Genomic DNA, 19,775 nt, shown 5'->3' with positions numbered 1-19,775 from the left:
TGGTCTTTATTCATTCTGTTTTTTCTTGAAAAGATTTTTTTTAGGAATAAATTATTGATGGCTTGTTTTTTTAAAACTTTTATTTTGTTATATTATTTTATTTTATATTATTATTTTTTTTAAGCTACTTTGTCTTTATTTGTTCTGCTTTTTCCTCAAAAGCTTATCTTTCGTGGAGGAATAGACAGTTTTTTTTTTTTTCAATTTTTGAGGAAACTACTTGTCTTTATTTGTTCTATTTTTTCTTCAAAAGCTTCTCTTTTGTGGGGAAATAGACAACTATTTTTCTTTTTTCTAATTTTTCTGGAAACTACTTTGTCTTTATTTGTTCTGTCTTTTCTTAAACTTCTCTTTCGTGTAGGAATAAATTATTGATGGCTCTTTTTGTTTCTTGTTTTTCTGGAAACTTCGTTATTTATTCTCTTTTTTCTTTGGAGGCTTCTCTTTTGCTGAGGAATCAAACATTCTTGCCCCTTTGCTTTAAACATTGTTGAGGGGACCGCAGTGGACGAGTGATTAGAGTGACTCGTATTTGCTGGGTTCGAATCCTGGCAGGTCCTGGTTCATGGCAAAAATATATTGCAAAGTGGTATTATGACCCCCTTGTCCACGACACCTAACGGTTAGTTGGATGTTAAGCCCTCCTATACCTTACCAAACATGATTGACTGAAAATAGGTTTGCCACCATATTTGTTTTATCTGTTATTGGCCAAATGAACGCATCTCGGCTCTCAACTGTATATTGTGTTCGCATCATATGACTCATGTAAAATAAAAAAAGCTATTTTGGATGCTTGAGTAGATAAGTTAGACGAAAAATGAATAGCCATGGTGAATGAACTAAGATTGCCTCACGAGTTTGAAATAAAAGTATTTATCTAAGTTTAAAAACCTGACTAAAATCAATTATTTACATTTTTTAATTATAAACATATGTTTTTATTTAATTTAAGATTCATTAAAATATATAAAACATTCTGTATTATATAACATTTTTAAAAACTTGATTAAAAAAAAAAAAAAAACTTTAAACCCCTCCTGAATGGGCACACACCTCAATAACAGACAAAAACTGTCTTCCATGTCCGTTATAGAGGGGTTTTACTGTGTTAAGTATCTAAAAGCACAATTTGCCAAATTATCACAGGTCGGGGCAAACCCGGTTGGGGAAGAGAAAGCACTAGACCCCCTTGGTGGCCTAAAGAACTTCCATGGGCAAATGTTAGAATGGATGCTAGATCAGAGCTTGAAAAGCAGAAAGTAAGTTTTTTTTTGTGAAATATCTTTTTAAGATCTTTTCCCCCCTCTTATAACCTGATTTTATTTTCTATAGATTTCATGGACACATGCTCTTCGCCAAATTGTTATCAATTGCTATAAATTTCATGGGAGAGAGGATCTGTTACCGGCATTTTCTGAGGAGGAAGAAGAAAAAAGCCCTCCACCGTCTGTGGGAGTATTGAAGTTTCATAGTAGTCAAAAGAATTCTCAACAAAGCCCAACCCACAGCCCGCTACAAACCCAACAGGTAATATATTAAAAACATTAAAACTTTGCTGCAATACTGCGATACTTTTAAAACTTAGGTTGCCACCCAGTATGCTCCGGCAGTGCTTCAAACCATTAGTAATCCTGATGGGACTGTTTCAATTATTCAAGTCGATCCGAACAATCCCATTATTACATTACCAGATGGAACAACGGCACATGTTCAAGGAGTTGCTACTGTAAGTGAATTATTTCTTAAATAAACTTATAAAAAAAAAATTAAAAAAACATTTTTGATAATGTTTACGTAATCGTAGATACATACGGGGCAAGGAGAAGGAACAGTCCATACTGTTCAGACTTTGACTGAAGTCAACGGGCAGGGAGAAAGTGTGGCAGTTGACTTGAACAATGTAACCGAGGATACCCTCAATCAAGACGGACAGTTGATATTGACCGGTGAAGACGGCCATGGTAACAATCATTTCAAAATACACGTTAAAAACGAGGAAAAAAGAAACAACTGTAATTTTACTATTTTTCCAAGGTTACCCTGTCTCCGTGTCTGGAATGATTACAGTTCCCGTCTCCGCCTCGATGTACCAAACTGTTGTTGCGAATATTCAGCAGATTCACACACAAAATGACGGCACTATACAAGTAAGTAATAATAATTGTATTGATGTCATTGATATCAGTCTTTACATTATAATTGTGTATAAAAAATTGTAGATAAGGTCATTAAAAGAAAGAAAAGAAAAACTCGGTTTTTCAAATTTTTGAGGCATATATACCTTTCATCAGGATTGAAACTATTTCTAATCGTTAATGATACTAGGTAGAAAATATTAGTTGTACCAGCGTTCTTAGCGTCTTCTTTTTTCTGCCTTCATTATGGAAGGATTTCAAATTTATTTATATATCAGTAGAATTAAGTCACTTTATCACTTTTGTATTTATTTTTTATTTTTATTTGTTTATTTTTTAGAGCGAGAAACAGTCAATTTTTTTTTCAACCATAAAAAAACCTTGAACACCAATTTTCGAGAAAGTAAAAAAATAATTTTTCCTTCAAACTTTTCGCCTTTCATTTCCTTGCTTTCGAATTTTTTACGAAGTCCCCAAATCCATATGAAACTTTACAGAGGTTAATAACTTTGTAAAATACATGCAGTGGCATAAATGTTGCCTCTAAATAAATTAGAATCGGAGGTTTAAAAAAAAAGTTTAAAAAGTTTTGTTAATTTCATCATTAATCTTTGCATATTTTAACAGTATAAAATTTAAACACCGTTGACATAGCCTGAAGGAAGAAATGTTCTGCTTTCTGATGATTGTAATAACATTGAATTTAAATAAAATCAGGAAGAGTTACGAATTTTTAAATGGACACCAGTCATCAGTGACGAGAGTAATAAAAAAATCTGGCTAATCAAGCTTAAAAATGTTTATTTTTTGTTTGTGATGAAAATTCATATTTAAAGGCTTTAAAGAGTGCTTAAAATGGATTTGATTTTTTTTTTAACTTACTTTACTGGAAGCATCTTTTGGTTTTTGCAATTTTTATGTATCGAACCTCATTGAATACAATCTTGAATATTAGTCTCTTATTCTACGAAAAAATATTAATCCGCTGATAATTATCTTGAAATACATGCACAACAATGGCTGAAAAAAGTAATTAAGCTAATTTTTTAAAACTTTTTTTTCAGCCATTGTTGTGCATGTATTTTTAATTTTTTTAAAAATAGCTTAATTACTTTTTTTGCTCCTAGGAGCGCTGGCAAGTACGCTCAGACATATGGGCTAATATTTTTCGACCCAATCACACAAAAAGGTTTTGTTTAAAATTGGTGAACCCATGTTCCTCCTCCTTTTTTGTCCATGCTACTATAGTAAACTCATAAAATCATTATAGTTGACATTATGATTTTTAATATTGTAAGTACAGTCAGACCTGGGAGATGGTTGACTGGTTAGGGCGCCCGACTCATATTTGCCACCCTAGAGGTTCTAGGTTCCAACCCCGGCAGAGCCCATGGTTTTTTAACAGATTATAACATATAAAATGAATTGTAAAGTAATTTGATCCCCCGTCCATGACACCAAATGTGTAATTGGACATTAAGCCCTCCATTACGATAGGAATTACTTTACTTTTACAGTCAGACCTAGATATCTCGAAGAACCTTCCTACCTTTTTCTTCACATTTTGAAATCGATGTCTCAAACCTAACTCGAGAGCAGAATGAGGGAAAATAAAATGACAATGCTTTAGTAATTCGATTCAAGTGCTTAGTGAGGGTGAGGATGAATGATGATGACGGTAGTAGGAAGCGGAGTTTGTGCTCTCCAGGCACTGTGGCCTTTTGGCTTATTGTACCTTCCTAGTTATCTAGTTCAGTGCAATTGACTCAATCCTTCTTCTCAGAAATGTTACATCATTGACTGTCATTGCTGCTAAACTTTCATTCCCTAATTTTTTTTTCACGTGAAAATGTGATGTCTTCTCAGATGCCAGTGACTGGTTGGTAGTCCTATAACTCCTCTGAGTCTGGCCCTCTCCAACTGCAGCAGTAAGTTTGCCAGTCTTTTAGCATAATTTTACCGGGTCTAGTGCCCCTAGAGTTTATCCATTTCTCCTTTTGTTTTATTTGGATCCATTCTGTGATGGAGGATTTGTTTTTGTTATCCCAAGTATAGATTCGGGGCCTATTTATGGCCTATGCAGATCCTCCTCTGGCCAGTGAGTCAGCTTTTTTGTTACCCAAAATTCCTTTGTGCCCTGGCACTCAAGATATCATCAGGTTTTGTTTCCCCAGGTTTTGGATGCATTCACTGTCTCATTATTTTATACGCTAATGCTTTAATAGCTGCTTGGCTATCCGATCTTACGAGGATTTTTTTGCCAGTGTAACCCCTTGTAGGCTAAAGAGAGAGTAAGATAATGTCAACATCTCAAAGTTGAATTGACCATAACTTGATGTTTTCCATGAAAAAATTCATTTCACCCCTCCTCTTTAAAACAGAGATGATTTTTGTCTCCAGTTTACTCACCCGTCTTGTAGTAGAAGTCACTATCCAGTCAAAATATTGAAAAAGTACAATACACTATACAAAGAGAAACCATAGTTGATAATTTGAAGGAAATTGTAATTCCTGTGAAATTTGGGCTATATATATTTTTTAATGGGCTTGTGATCGTGCACATAGCCAGAGACGTAACACACTTATTTGAGTAAACGGGAAGGGAAATGGGAAAAAAAGCCAGGAGTGACGAACCCTATAACTGCATCTACGAGCCGGGAATCTATCACGCTAACCATTTGGTTACCGCGGTTCCCCCTAAATAGTTTCCAAGTCCTGATGACTAGTGGTACTTTTAAAACTTAACGAAGAGACTGAGTTTTTCTTTCTTAAAAAGTTCACCTTATCCCTGATTATTTACATACAATTATAAATAATATTTATAATATATACGAAGAAAGCAATTATAATTGGGTTATGCATTCTTAGATTGTAAAACTAATTGGTTCATTAGGTCGTAACACCGATGGTTCATGTGCCTAAAGTGGAACCCGGATCGACTAACCAAAGTGGCGAAGTGGAAGCGCTTACAGTTGGCGCTCACCAAATAGTCGCCATGTCGACAAACGGCTCGGAACCCCAGGTGCTTCAAGTCCTCTCTCTCAAAGATGCCGCTGCTTTGACAAAGGCGTTATCACAACAACCGACAGAAATTAAATCTGAAGAGCCTACCATCACTGGTGAATAGTCAACAATTGATTAGTTCTATGAAAAGTAACAATGTTCTGTGTATATATTTGGTATGCCCTTGTGTATGTGTGTGTACATATATATATATATTATATATATCTATCTATATATATTGATATTGAATGAGAGGTGGTAGGAGAGAGTGGTTACATATGTGTGAACATTTACGAGTTAATTGCTGTAAGTTTAAGTAATCTTTTGTATAGTGAAGAATACAAAATGTTTAAATATGAGATAGTAATAGTATTTTTTTTGTTTTTTTTTTGGAAACTGTCTTCGTTTATCCCAAAAATGGATGTATAATTTTAGCAAACCTCTTAACTTCCTGTTTTCTTCTGTTCAGCGGAAAAGGCCAAAAAACAAAACAAACCTAGATTTTTTTTTAATATTGTTTGGAACATTTTAAAAAGTGGACTGCGAGAAAAAATTCACAACCACCAGTTCGCCGATTTATTCTCTTTTGTTTTAAAAAGGAAATTGTATTTAAAAAAATAAATGTTCCATAAATCAAATTGAAAGAAAAATTTATTTCTCTACCTCTTTTGATCTTGCGTACTTAAAATTTTCCGAGGTCGTAATAAACACTCATTTACGCATTATCCATTATAATTCATCAATTATCAAAAATTATTTAGTAAATTAGTTCATTTTGAGTGAAAGCTTCAAACGCATTATTTGTTAGTCAATCGTTTTTATCGAAGTGTGACTAATGAACGAGCCCGGTTAATTATATAAAATGGCATATTTTACCGCTAACATTTAACCAACCGTTAATTTTACTCAAAGCTTTCAACTGATTGACTACCGAACAAAAATTTCGATCAAAAAAATGACAATCGACCAGAGTAATAAAAATTAATTCGCACATACGCATAAACGTAAATAATTTCAGTTTTTCTTAAATATTGTTATTGTTGATAATAAATTTTTTTTGTTAATTTTATTTATTTATTTATTTATTTGAATGCACTCGCTCCTACCTGTTTTAATGTTTTTAATTTTGTTTTTAAAAACAAGTATTTGTAATTTGGGGCATATCCGTTCTGTTATATTAATTGAAATACTCATATATATTCCAATTTATTTTTTATCGATTGTATAAAACGATTGGGGTTGAATTCTATAAAACCAAAGATTTCCATTTACGGCGATATTTTTTATCGTAGGCAGTTTGGTGAAAATTTATATCGAAAAAAATACTTATTATGAAAAGCTAGTCATAGTTTGAGCATAAGGTTTAATATAGCGATTTGTTTATATATGTAAATGTACTGTTAAGTTGAGGATGTGGCTTTCTTGGATCGAAGTGAATTCTGATGCATTTTTTTTACTATTGACCTAGTGTTACTTTTTGACCTTTTTAAGTTGGCCGTATACATTTTTTTTTTTTTTAAATCTGATTATAAATGTACATTTTCATCACATAACACAAATACCTGTTTTGTTGAACATTCTCGGTAATTAGTCTGCTGGTTGCAGCTAAAAACAGCACAGTTTTTGTTTATTTAGTCAATTTATTGATTATATTGACTAATTATTGTTGATTAAAAAAACAATTTCCACCAACATTGAATCGAATTAATTTTTATCTTGAAGAAGATTTTCATTTTAGTAATGTTATATTGCACATAATGAACCTAAATTATGGGAACTATTTAATACCTAATCTTGATTCAACATAATTTCCTTGTTTTCATACTAGTCATTTTTTTTCTATTTTGCTCCTTGTGTAAAAAGTTGTCAAAGGAAGAAGAGTAAACAAAAAAATAAACTTGTTGAACAAATGGTTATTACTATAAGATCTCATTTAAAAAATAGATTTTTTTTTAATTAGGAAAAAAATTGAAAAGTTTGTCACACACTGTTACACACTTTTATTGAAAAAAGAAGTTTTTTAGAATATAATAAAATATTGCAAAAATTTCTTTGTGAGATTATTGTATTTAATGGCAAAATTGATTACTACCTTGTTTATTCGATTAACACATTCATTACTGGCTGGATTTAAATTTTTTCCAAATGAATTTTGAAATTTAGCTTCTAGTCCAGCCACGTTGAACGTGTTGTCTTGATTTAAAAAAATAAATAAAAAATTACTGAGTTATGTTTGCAGGCTACATTTCAAAACAATCGAAAATGAACAAATTTACCCTCTACAATAAAAAAATAAAAAAAAATTTTGCAAACTCCTAAACTTAAAACATATTCAAAATGAGGACCCAGGAATTTTTTAAATTTTTATATACACTTGCACTGTACACATGAGTAATGTCTTCAATTGATGTGTTCCAATTTTCTCGACTTGAAATTATTTAATGTAGTAGATGTTTAGATGTTAGTGTGGTGTTATTAGTTGTTGAATTGAACCTTGTTACCAAACAAAAAATGACTTTTATCAAATATTTCGCTTGATTGTCAAGTTTTTCTTTTTTTTTAACTATTTTTGTGTACTGAAAATAAAAAAAATGTGTGAAAGTCTACCAATAATGTACAAAAGAGTTTGGGATTTTGTTTCATTTATTGATAAGATCATGATGTAAATAAGCTTGAAACATTAACAAAAATTAGCCTATAAATAAGCTACAGATGATTATACGTTTTTTTATATTGTTTATTCTTGCCATACATGGACTGTTAGCCCCACCGACCAAATTAGGCCCTGTTTCTTTGTTTGAAAAAAATTATTTGAAGGAATTAAACAATAATATAATAAAAATTACCATTGGGTCGAGCAATATTTGTGGTGGTATGAGTGTGTAATGTGTGTGCGCATGTGTGAGTATGTGTAAACAACTGTAAGAAGAAAAACAAAAGTATTTTGTTTTAGTTTTATTAATATCTGTGGTTGAATTCCACAAAAAATGTATACAAAATTATACGGAGTACAAAAAAAAACCCTTGGTTCAACTTCAAAGTTTGATGTTTCTCACAAGAACCTTAAAAAAAATCAAAGAGTTTATTTTTTAAAGCTTTGTAAGTTTTAAGTAGATTTTTAAGCCATATTTAATCTCTATTGTGGGATTATTCTATGTCTTATCATTCCTCTGATAAAAATTATTTAACAGGTGGTTGTGAAAATTAATGCAATAAAGTAACTCCAATTTTTTTTTAAATCGTTCATTACCAATCAATTGTTTTGTTGTGCCTATAAATTTGTTGTAGTCTAGGGTGATGTGTGAGCTATAATTCTCATTTATTTTTTAATATATTTTGCTGTTATTGAGTGTGAATTTTAATTTATTGCAAATATTGTTAATTGTATCATAAAAATCGCTCCTTAGCTGCCCCTTAAAGGTATGAGAATTGTCAATGAGAAAGTCGATTTCACCAATTCTCACGACGTTCTTGTATATATGATTCACAAAAGAATGCCAAATAATTGTAAACTTTTACTATTTATTATTGTATTATTAGGAATGGAAAATTATATGTGTTAATGTGATGTTCCCCAATCTGTAAATAAATTTTGTGTCAATGTGAACGATTTTGTTTCCCGTTGCCTTTCTATAGACACAAACATTGATCACACGTTCTTTTGTTTTCTTGGGTTTTGTTGAGTTGAGAAAAGATATCTTCAAATAATTGTTTTGTTTTCAGTATCCTCATAAATTATTCAGAAATCGTGAGATGCAGTCTGGTGTGATGTAGGTTTCAGAAAAACATTTTCTTTATCGTGCCAACATTTCGAGATGATCTCAATAATGATTGAAACGTTGGCACGAGAAAGAAAATGTTTCTCTGAAACCTACATCACACCAGACCGCATCTCACAATTTCTGAATAATTATCGATTAACGGTCACTATCACCACACTTATCCTCATAAATTTGGAACATTCTACTCAAGACTCTTGTGGAAACTGACAATATGGCTATGGAACACATGGAGATAGATTAGATATTAGATTCTAGGAACATCACGATGCTTAGGGAGGTGTTTTTTCTCTGAAAAATTATAAAACGTGAAGTTTCGAAGTGCATAAGTAAAAATACGCAGCACAATTAATTTAACATGGTCTTTTTCTTCTTCTTTAGAATCATTAAACAAGCATTGGCTAGATGGACAGTTAAACATTGATTATTTATTTACTGACTTATTTATTACTTTTGACTTATTTATAGATTATTATTATTATTTGTAAATTTGACAGATTCAACTCAAATGGGAACTGTTAAAATAGGGTACATTTTTTCCACGTTTAGTGATAAAGAGATTTTCTCCTTTAATCTTTTGGCTAATCCTTCCAACAAAAGTTCCACAGGCAAATTGTCAAAGCTCATTACTACGCCACCTACTGCTCTAATGACAATCCAGTATTTTTTGGGTGTTTAGGCAGTTCCACAAGCAAATTGTCAAAGCTCATTACTACGCCACCTACTGCTCTAATGACAATCCAGTATTTTTTTGGGTGTTGAGGCAGTTCCAGACAAGTTTAGAGTTGATTCCTTAGGCTTGAAGAGCCTTGTACATGTAACTTTTGGGGTGTGTAATTTACTGTGCCCTTTGATAGCTTTAGTTTACCCCCCATTCTGTGCTTATAGCACAACGGTAGTCCTAGTTCACCAAGTAACTTGATTAGTAGATCGGTTTCAATGTTTGAATTTCTTTTACTGTTACATCCCAAATTGCTTCCTCCAGTGGGCAAATGTGGTGCCATATTTTGTTCGTAGGTCTCCTCTTCTTTGCAGAATCTACACTGTGCTCTGTTGTATTATACCAAACTTCTATAGATGCCCTATTCAATCTGCAATGTTCTATTAAGAATCCTATTAGGATTTGAAGTTTTTTGCTGCTTCCTTTGATTCCGTTGTTTCTTTTCTTCTAAAATTTGCTGGAAGGTTTTTGAATTTTTTATATCCAATGAGTTTTGTTTCCTCTTTGTCATTGTCTTTTAAGGTACTCTATGGTAGTGTGAATCCTTAAGCCACAGAAGAACTCAGGACCTATGAGCGATATAGCAGCCCCTTTCCTTGCAATTGAGTATCATCTTTGAGCTAATGATGTTTGAATTTAGTGCTTTGATGACTGCTTGGCTATCTGACATGATAGCTACATTGCTGTTTTTGTACCCTTGGTCAGATTGAACTGGATACATCTCTCAATTGCATAGACTCAGCCTGGAAAACTAGTGTATTTTCCATGGGTTCTGAGTATTTGATTCCAAGACCAAACACTCCTGCCCTCATACCTTCCTGGATTCTAAATCTATCTGTGTACCAGCAGTGCTGTTCTCAACGGAGGTTGTTCCCTCTTTCCCATTCTTTTTCGGTACTTAGATTTATTCGGAAATTTTGTTTGAACTCAAGCTGGGATTTCCGAGTCTTCTTACTGAATTAGCACTAAGGCTCGTGGTAAAATTCAGTGGTTATATCAATTTCTTTTGGAGTCGTACACCCTTTCACACTCAAACTTTGTCTATTGTCTCCGATTTCTAAGGTGATAGTCGACATTGCTCAAGGATGAATTTCCTTGGTTCCTATCCCTAATTGCAGGACAGTGGAATATATGCTAGGTTGTCTCCTCTAGAATAGTCGACATTGATCATCTGTTAATTGTCCCTTTTTAACTAGTATCTGCTGCCTCGTCTGAAATTCCCTCATGATTTTTTTTTTTTTTTGGGGGGGGGGTATTCAAGCAGTTCTAGACAAGTTTTGAGTAGAATTTTTCAGCTCGAAGTATATTTCTTTCCTTAGTTAAATAATTGTCACATTGGTATATAGTCACATTCACTAGTTATACTTTTTTTTTTTTCTAGGTGTGCTCCTTTTTGCACTTAAACTTTTGTCTATTGAGACCTCGGCTATATTGAGGTCTACATAGCTCAACTTTCTTTGATTCTTTAGCATTTTCTTCGCTATTGTAGGGCAGTTGTTAGGGTTTTTAATTACTTTATGCTTTTGACTTTTTGCTTCTTCACCTGCATACCCAGTATTTGTAGTGTCTTTTAGTTATCCAAGATTCCAGTTGGTTGTTAATGTGGCTATAATTTATGCCACAAAATGGATTTATGCATTGTTCCGAGGCTCTCTTTTTAGCTATTTCCACCTTAGTGTTAAGGTGAATCATCTAATAACATTGTTGAACCTTTAGAGCCTGGCTGCCTGATTATTATTGTTGTACTCTTGAGATGCTTATTATTTATTTTACGCGCACATGTTCCTCCTGAATCTATGGTAATCAATCTGTCTTGAAATATGGATGAGACGGAGCCAAGGGTCGGGTGGTGCTCAAAATTATGCCCTTATATATCCATACCCTTGCCATTTTCCAACTTTGAGCCATTTATATAACAGAAGAGTTCCAAGGTTTATCTTCTTTAGTTTATCTTTCTATTAAACTCTTTTCGATAAAAACGTTTAATTGATTTTTTGAACTAGTCAGTTATATTAACTAAGTTTAGAAGGTCATAAGTAAGTTACATGGCTTAGTTTTAGGGTAGAGGTCTTCTTGTCCGTGAAAGCCACAGAAGCTTTTCTGTATTATTTGGTCTTGTTTTAAACATTTATTGTTTAATGTTTTTTGATTTTGTCGTCAAAGATTTAAAATTTAGGCACAATTTGTCTTTTTTTTTATCGCTCTTATTCAGACATGGAGTTTTTTAACGATTCAAAATTATTTATTTACTGTTCGTATAATATATGCATAGTAATGTATAATATATTTACAAGTTAGAAACAAGAGTACCTGTAATAATACTTTACCTCTCTACTTAAATAAATAAAGAAAATATTTCTTACAACTTAAATGTTGGGAAAACTACTACAAAAACCCAACCCTGATTTAGACATTGAGTTGAATAGTTCACAAGCATTGTTTTCCAACTTTATGCACCACGACCGTGGCCTATAAATTAAGTTTAAAGCTTTTACTTTCCCAGTCTTAGGCCTCCAACAGATGATATGTTCCACTGTTTCTTTTTCTTACTGGCAATATGTAGACATGTTTCTGATCCAAGTCTATACTGCCTCCGCCTGGAGTCTATATTGTCCAGTTCAGTCCTAACCCATCCTAAATTTTGTCATGGATTGTTAAACATCTATTGTTAATTGTTGACTTTCACCCCAAAGGATTATTGATATGTTGACCATAGGGTCTATACCTCAGGGGAGTTCACCAACCCCGTTATTCAGCTGGGTCGCTCGTATCCCCCTTAAGCAATATGGTCAGGAGATCGTAGCTTCCCAACCAATGGCTACGCTCCAGGGGCTTTTGACAGCTAGGTCATTGCCACTCCTGGCTTACCTAGCTTATCGCTCTCTGTTTTCTTTTCTCATTGATTAATTCATCATCAAGGCAGTTTTGACCCATTGTGGTTATATGCCTTTATAATTTAAAAAAAATTCTTTGTAATTTTGATGTGATAAATTTCTGGCACCACACACACTTCACTCTGTTGCTTTTTTCCTCACGATTTATGAAATAAACATCAACAAAAACAAACGATCGACAGAAATAAAACAACACATACAAGATGTGTGATATGTTTATGAAGTATCACAAATTTATTAATTATTAAACTTTTTAATATAAACAGAACAACCAATAAAACAATATATTACATTTAAAAAATTTTTTATGGCAAGGTAACATTTCTAGTTCAAAAATATATATTTAATTACACATTTAAAACTAAATCGTTTCAAAATTTATGTACAATATTAACTGAGATCTTATAACAACTATATTACACATCTAATAAATTAAAAGAATTTTAATAAGTCATTGATATTAAGTTTTTCAATACAAGTACAAAATAATTGTCTACGTCAATTGTGAAATAAAACGTTAAAAAAGTTTAATATGAAATCTTTATTCCTATGGAAAATTTCTGTCTTGATTTTGTTCCCTTCAAATAGTACAACACTTATTTTAAAATAACTATTTAACAGTATCATACAAACGTACAGATTCCTAAGTATTTACTTGTAATATTTTGTGTACAAAAATAAACACAATTTTTAAGATAAAAATAAAATAATTTAGTCAATCTGGACGTCAATATCAGATTAAATCTTTTAATTTTAGAACAATTTCTCAGTCGTTTTATTCACTTATGCAAATGATGTGCATAAAAAAAAACACAACTGCACAATTGTAAGTTGTATCCTCAAATTACAAACATATCAAAAAAAAAAAAACTTTTAAAGGAGACAAAAACACCTTAGTCTGATTTAATTAATACTGACGACAACAGAAATGCATTTATCTCTATCAGTCTTGAAAATTTAATTTGAATCCTTTCCTTTTTCTAGTGCTCGCCTCCTGAAAAACAAGACGCAATAAAATTAAATTCGTATAGGTTCGTAACAATTGGCAAATCATCACGATATAAAACAAAAAGCTTAAACATTTCCAATATAAATAACAAATACAGAACAAAGAGGAGAGATTAAGCGGTCTCAGCCAATTATTACACACACTATGTACTTATGAATCATTGGATGTGAAAAATAATGAAACATAAATCAATTTGGGGTTTGTTTGAACAAAAAGAAGACAATCAGAACACAACTTTACATTTCTAATTGTTTTAAATTTAGATGTTTGAATTTAAATTAATTATTTACATTGAAATTAATGAATTCAATGAGTGGTCTTTTCTCAACGAGAATAAGAATGAGAATGAGAGAGAGAAAGAGAGAGAGAGTGTGTGAGAGAGAGAGAGAGAGAGAGAGAGAGAGAGGGAGGGAGANGAGGGAGGGACGGAGAGAGAGAGAGAGAGAGAGAGAGAGAGAGGGAGAGAGAGAGAGAGAAAGAGAGCAGAAGAGAGACGTAGAAACTAAGAAAGGTAGAGATAAATAGAAAGAAAGAAAAAAAAGGTTGATGGATTGATAGATACATAGATATAGTAAATGTGGGCGAGGAGTGTATGTGAGAGAGAGGAAGAAAGAGAGAAACAGAAAGAAAGAGAAAAAAAGAGTGAGACTTAGAGAGAGAAATATGGAAAGGAAGAAAGGTACAGAGATATAAAAAGAAAAAGAGAGACGTTTGATTGATTGATAGGTACATAGATATTGTGTGGGTGAGCGAGTAAGTGTGTGTGAGAGAGAATGAACAAATTTTTTACGTATATACTTTTGAGTTTTTGAAAAGAAGGGCAGATTATATTACAAGTGTAAAGTACTTATTAATTTGAAAACTACAATTAAAATATGCGCTATAATAGTTCCAACCTTTTTTTTAAATTGTTACAGAGTTGAAAAACAGATTATTTAGGAGACATTCAGATTGAACAGAGCCAACGGGTAAGTTTGACTGATGACTTGTACCTTGTAACGTTGTGTAAGTTTTATGTAGTGTAATTAGAAACCAAAGTTGTAGATTTGAAGATTAGAAATTTTTTTGTTTTTTTAAATAACATAATGGTATATAGTATGTAGATCTTAACTTATTTCATCATGATTATAATGATCATCCCAGATAATGCTGGGCATCTATTCTTACTCTATCGCTTAGACGGCAGCTTTTGTCTCATTCCAGTAGAAAAATTTCATCATTAAAAAAAAAAAAAAAAAAAACTAAGCGTCCAGTAAGAAAAGGTGTGGAGAGTATGATCACGGACAAACTGCCGACAAGTATTCCATACTTGCAGGTATTAAAACACAATGTACAATTTTATTAAGTCACAGACTAAAAGTATGCAATTTATTTTGTGCCAAATAAAGGATTTTTTTATGAAATGGAGGCTCTTATTCTATTCACAATGTAACTCTAATTATAAATTTACTAAAAATATAACTTCTAGATGTAAAAAAAAATGCATTTAAAGAACAATTGTTTAAAATTTTTGAAAAATGTTCATCACCTGTGGAATAAGTGAGGCGATTACGACTTGCAAGCATTTGTACAAAAAAGCTAATTTAATCTGTACATAAGTTTATAAAAGAAAAATAATGAACGCATGCATAATGAGAACAAGATTTTGTTAATATAAGATTTATATAAGGTCCGGGACAAAAAGATAGCCCACCCAATATTTTTTCTCTTAATCAATTTTAACCATTGATATAATTTTTTAAATTTATTTTGAACCGATTTTCTCCATTAGGAACTGAAAAAAAAAGAAAAAACTTTGTAAGAATTAATGAATAATACTTGATTTAGGGTGAGACAAAAAGATAGCACACTTGTTGTTTATTTGCAAAGAAAACCAAATCCCTCTGAGTAAACAAGGCTAATTCAGTTCAGTTTCTGCATTCATGTATATTAGTGCGATGAGGCGAGCAAAACTATTAACACCAGCTGAAAAAAATATCATTCAGCGAATGAAAAATCGAGGATTTTGTATTTCCAGTATTTCAAAAAATACTGGTAGGAGTAGGAAAGTAAATTTAAATTTTTTGAAGTCTCCAGAAATCTACGGGACAAAGAAATCTCCTGGAAGACCACCGGCCTTAACAACACGGCAAAAACGGGCAATTTTAAGGGTTGCATCCAACTCAACTTAAACGTCAAATTGCTGCGAGAGCTGGTGTAGTGACAAATGTGAAAAACGTCCCAAAGGATCATTCGTGCAGCTCCTCGCATCAAAAGAATGAAAATGAAAGGCATTCCACCTCTAAGCACGGCGCATAAAGAAAGAAGAAAGGAGTTTGCCCGTGAACATGTGCAATGGAAAGACGTCCTGTTCACCGATGAAAAAAAAATTCAATCTCGACTGTCCCGATGGCTGGGCTCAATATTACCATGACCTACGGACAGAAGAGAAAGTGTTTTCCAAGAGGCAAATGGGAGGAGGCAGCGTCATGATATGGGGTGGTATTGGCTATGATCACAAAACTGATGTGTTTATTTCTGGTTGAATGAACAGCCAACAATATGTTAATTTGTTAGAAAACCAATTTAAAAAAATATTTTGAACCTAAAGAGAACATAATTTTTCAGCAAGATAATGCTCCAATTCACACGGCAAAAGTTGCAAAAGAATTTTTTAGAAAAGAAAGGATCAGAATTATAGATTGGCCGGCTAGGTCCCCAGATTTTAATATCATCGAAAATGTATGGGGGCATCTTGCTAGGAGTGTTTACAGCGGTAGCCAACAATTTCAGGGCGTTGAAGAATTTTGTCAACAAAAAACAATTCAGGAGGAGTGGGCCAAATTTCCACAAGAGATGATTCGTCGTCATTTTGACTCGCTTTTAAATCGTATGATTGCTGCATTAGAAAAAGGTGGTGCATATACAGGATATTAAATTTAATTTGTGTTATTTTAATTGTGTTTTAATAAAGAATTTTATTATTATTGTTCACTGTGCTATCTTTTTGTCTCACCCCAAATCAAGTATTATTTATTAACTCTTACAAATTATTTTTTTCCAATTCCTAATGGAGAAAATCGGTTCAAAATACACTACATATTAATTTAAAAAAATTATATCAATGGTTAAAATTGATTAAGAGAAAAAATATTGGGTTTTGTCCTGGACCTTAAGACATGAAAATAGACATTATTTACAAGTGATTTTTGGCAAGCTATTTCGAAATCACAACTACAAATATTGACTTTTTATTTAAAATATTAGAAACAGTGTATGTACAAGGTACTTTAGGAGTGATCCAGTCAAACAAGAACGGCTTTGGTGTTTCAATGTATAACAGCACATTACTGTCCTCAAGTAAATACATTAACACAAATCTTTAAGACTGTATGCAAAATAATTGAAAAAAAAATATATAAGCAGGCTGAATGACTTACATTTATGCACTCTATAAAATGGTTTAAATGCGTGCACTTTTTCTTATTTTACTCACTGTTTATGTCTGAAGGGAAGTGAAATTCCATTCACTTTCATCGCTAAACACAAGTCTCATATCCTGGGTTAAGAAAATGGGTACCTAAACGTGATGCATATATAAACTGGTTAATGTACTTTCTATCATGCAATTTAATGTCATTATAGATATGCTTTTTAGGGTGAGGAGGGAATATCACTCTGGGTGTATCAAATCATTAAGCGTGTTTCAAGGTGTTTTATCTTCCAAAGACAATATTTTCCAAGACCTATAGGGAAACACTACCCACATAGAAACTATCATCCTTGCTAGAAGAAACTTTCTGCTTGTTGATGAAGCTAGGGCGGGAAATTAGACCAGGCAGTGAAGGCAATGAAAGTGAACAATTATCCATATATAAGCATTCGACTATGCTTAAGAAGTCGTATCTCATGGAGAATTGAAAGACTCCTGAAGCAATCTCTACACTGAGCATTGTCTTCTGACGATAAACGCAAAATTTCAGTTTTCCAGATGGGGAGAGTATGCACCCTGTATAAGCTGTCTATTTCAATGCAACACCCACATTTTTCTAAAACAAAGGGTTTAGAAAAAAAAAAGTTTAAATGGTAAACCCCATCATTTTTCCCAAGGATCTAAAATAACTGGTCTAAACATTTCTGTCACACAGTAATTGTATATTAATTTTATTTTTCAATAAGAAATGACACAATAAATTAGATTAGTTGCGTATTGCGGCCAAAGCACTAAAAATAGATAAATACCGAAAACAAATGGCTGCTGTCCAACAGAGGGGAGCCTTAAGAATAGCAAGCTACTACAGAACAGTTTCTGGGCAGAAAGCTCTGGATAGAAAATAAATCAATGACTACATGGTTACACTTGGCACGCTAAGAAAAATGGCCAAAAGGAAAACTCATGTAAATGAAAGGAAAGCTGACTCTGACACACGCAGGAGATGGACAGCTTGGCCGGTTCGGCAACCCACTGATCTGAGAGGAACACAGAGAAGTCGACTACTTTGTCACTCATTTTCTGCTCGTAACTCAGCAGGATGGGGTAGATAGAAGTTTTGTAACCGTCATGTATTTTCCATCGAATGCACTAGATGCCTTGAATTGGAGACAGTCATAGGACAAATCATGCCAGAGAATGTCATCAGAATCGTAGGCAAAAAAAAATTGTAAATTGGTTTTTAGGTATTAATTATTCTTGTATGATAAACTCCCAAAATGTTTATTTATGTTTGAAAACTGAAAGCATAAAATATATCTGTTTTTGAATTGAAATAACTCCAGCATAGCAACCAAGTGTCATTTTTTTATATTAACAAATATAGTTTTTGAAAATGTATCAAAGCTAGAAACAAAAATAAAACTCAATTACCTATTACTGTCACATTAAAAACAATGTTTAGACCACTTATTTTAGATCCTTGGGAAAAATTATGGCGTCACCATTTAAACTTTTTTTCTATAAACCTTCTTTTTGAGAGAATTGGGTGTTGTATTGAAATAAGAGATACTCTGTATATATAACTTTTGTTTTGTGTTTTAATTTCACCTGTCAAACAATTGAACATGGTTAAAGGCACAGCATGTTATAATATTGTTATTCAAAAATATTGATAGTTTTTTTATAGTTTTGGCCTCTACTTCTGTTGTTTTGGTCTGTTAGACTAGGCTTCTTCTAGATCCAATACTGAAGATGGCAAGGAGCTGAAAAGCGAAATCAAAGGCAGACCAAAACGGCCAGAAATGACCAAACTACTGGTTCATCACCCGACAGACCTCAAGATAAAAATCTCACATGTTTATCACTTCAAAGTTGTAATTAAAACATGACTAGCCATAATAATTAAATAAATTAGCTGGAGGTAATTAAGAGAAATAATTGATTTTATGGGAATTTGAAATATTTGAACATGCATATTTAGAAAAAAACCCGCCCTTTCACCCACCTTCAACTTCATGCTTGTTAATTTAAACTATAAGTTATTACCAATACCCACCATACCTTTTTAAACAGAAAAATATGAAAATGTAATGCATACGATATGTCTAAAGTCAGTGGATGTTGGAATGCATGTTCAACCAGTGCAGGGTTGAGATTTGTTTGAGTGTAGATGGACTGAGGAAGCAAACCAGTGTCTAAATTGGCACTTTTATTATCGAAATAACTATGCAAGAATAGTATGTGCTCTCATTTTGTTAGAAATGTTAACGTTGTAAGACTTTTACTAGAAAAGCTGTGCTTTTTGCTATGATTTCTTGGCTCATTTGTATCAATTTTGATTTTTTATTTCATCAGTAATTATCTAGTTATATATACTCATAGCAGTTCCAGGATGGGCAAATAGTCCTTTTTGGGTTGGTTTTTTTTTTTAAGCGAGTGCAATTACCAAACACTCGGGAGAGTAGCCTCCTGATGGAACATCAGATTTTTCCCACTCATAGGCAAAAAAAAGTATATTGGCTCTTAGGTATTAATTCAGCTCTTAACATTGAAAGTATAAAATATCCCTCAGTATTTTATAATAAAAAAAAAATCTAGTTTTTGAAAATGTATCAAATATAGGACTTATTTGAAAAAAAATAAATAAAAAAATAAAAATAAAGCTGATACTCAATTACCTATTACTCTCACATTAAAAAATAAATGTGAAAATTTATTTTAGATTCTTGGAAAAAACTGTAGGTGTTACCACTTAAACTATTTTTTTAAACCCTTATTTTTTGAGAAAAATGGGTGTGGGTGTCATATTGTAAAGGGGA

The 19,775-nt window shown here is 32.4% G+C and overlaps 1 protein-coding gene and 1 long non-coding RNA gene across 2 annotated transcripts in view; one reads left to right on the top strand and one right to left on the bottom strand.

Annotated features, from left to right (window-relative positions):
• The window catches only part of LOC106665357 (DNA-binding protein Ewg), a 28,312-nt gene extending 13,365 nt beyond the window's left edge, over window positions 1–14,947 (top strand). The window contains exons 10-16 of the mRNA XM_014391720.2: window positions 1,150–1,262; window positions 1,336–1,530; window positions 1,589–1,729; window positions 1,808–1,964; window positions 2,038–2,150; window positions 5,032–5,257; window positions 14,462–14,947. Coding sequence (XP_014247206.1) covers window positions 1,150–1,262; window positions 1,336–1,530; window positions 1,589–1,729; window positions 1,808–1,964; window positions 2,038–2,150; window positions 5,032–5,257; window positions 14,462–14,499 — 983 coding nt within the window. The 3' untranslated portion in view covers window positions 14,500–14,947. The remainder of the gene's footprint in view (window positions 1–1,149; window positions 1,263–1,335; window positions 1,531–1,588; window positions 1,730–1,807; window positions 1,965–2,037; window positions 2,151–5,031; window positions 5,258–14,461) is intronic.
• Window positions 12,758–18,892, bottom strand: LOC106665359. Its single transcript, XR_001340297.2, has 2 exons — window positions 17,020–18,892; window positions 12,758–13,529 (listed from the first exon to the last, which is right to left on the bottom strand). It is a non-coding gene; the product is annotated as an uncharacterized LOC106665359 (long non-coding RNA).
• Window positions 18,893–19,775: the final 883 nt, after the last annotated feature.

The sequence above is a fragment of the Cimex lectularius genome, unplaced genomic scaffold (genome assembly GCF_000648675.2).
Source record: "Cimex lectularius strain Harlan isolate CLEC.00 unplaced genomic scaffold, Clec_2.1 scaffold41, whole genome shotgun sequence".
In the NCBI taxonomy this organism is placed as follows: Eukaryota; Metazoa; Arthropoda; class Insecta; order Hemiptera; family Cimicidae; genus Cimex; species Cimex lectularius.
The sequence above is the reverse complement of the archived record's forward strand: the minus strand, read 5'-3'. Positions and strand labels throughout refer to the sequence as shown.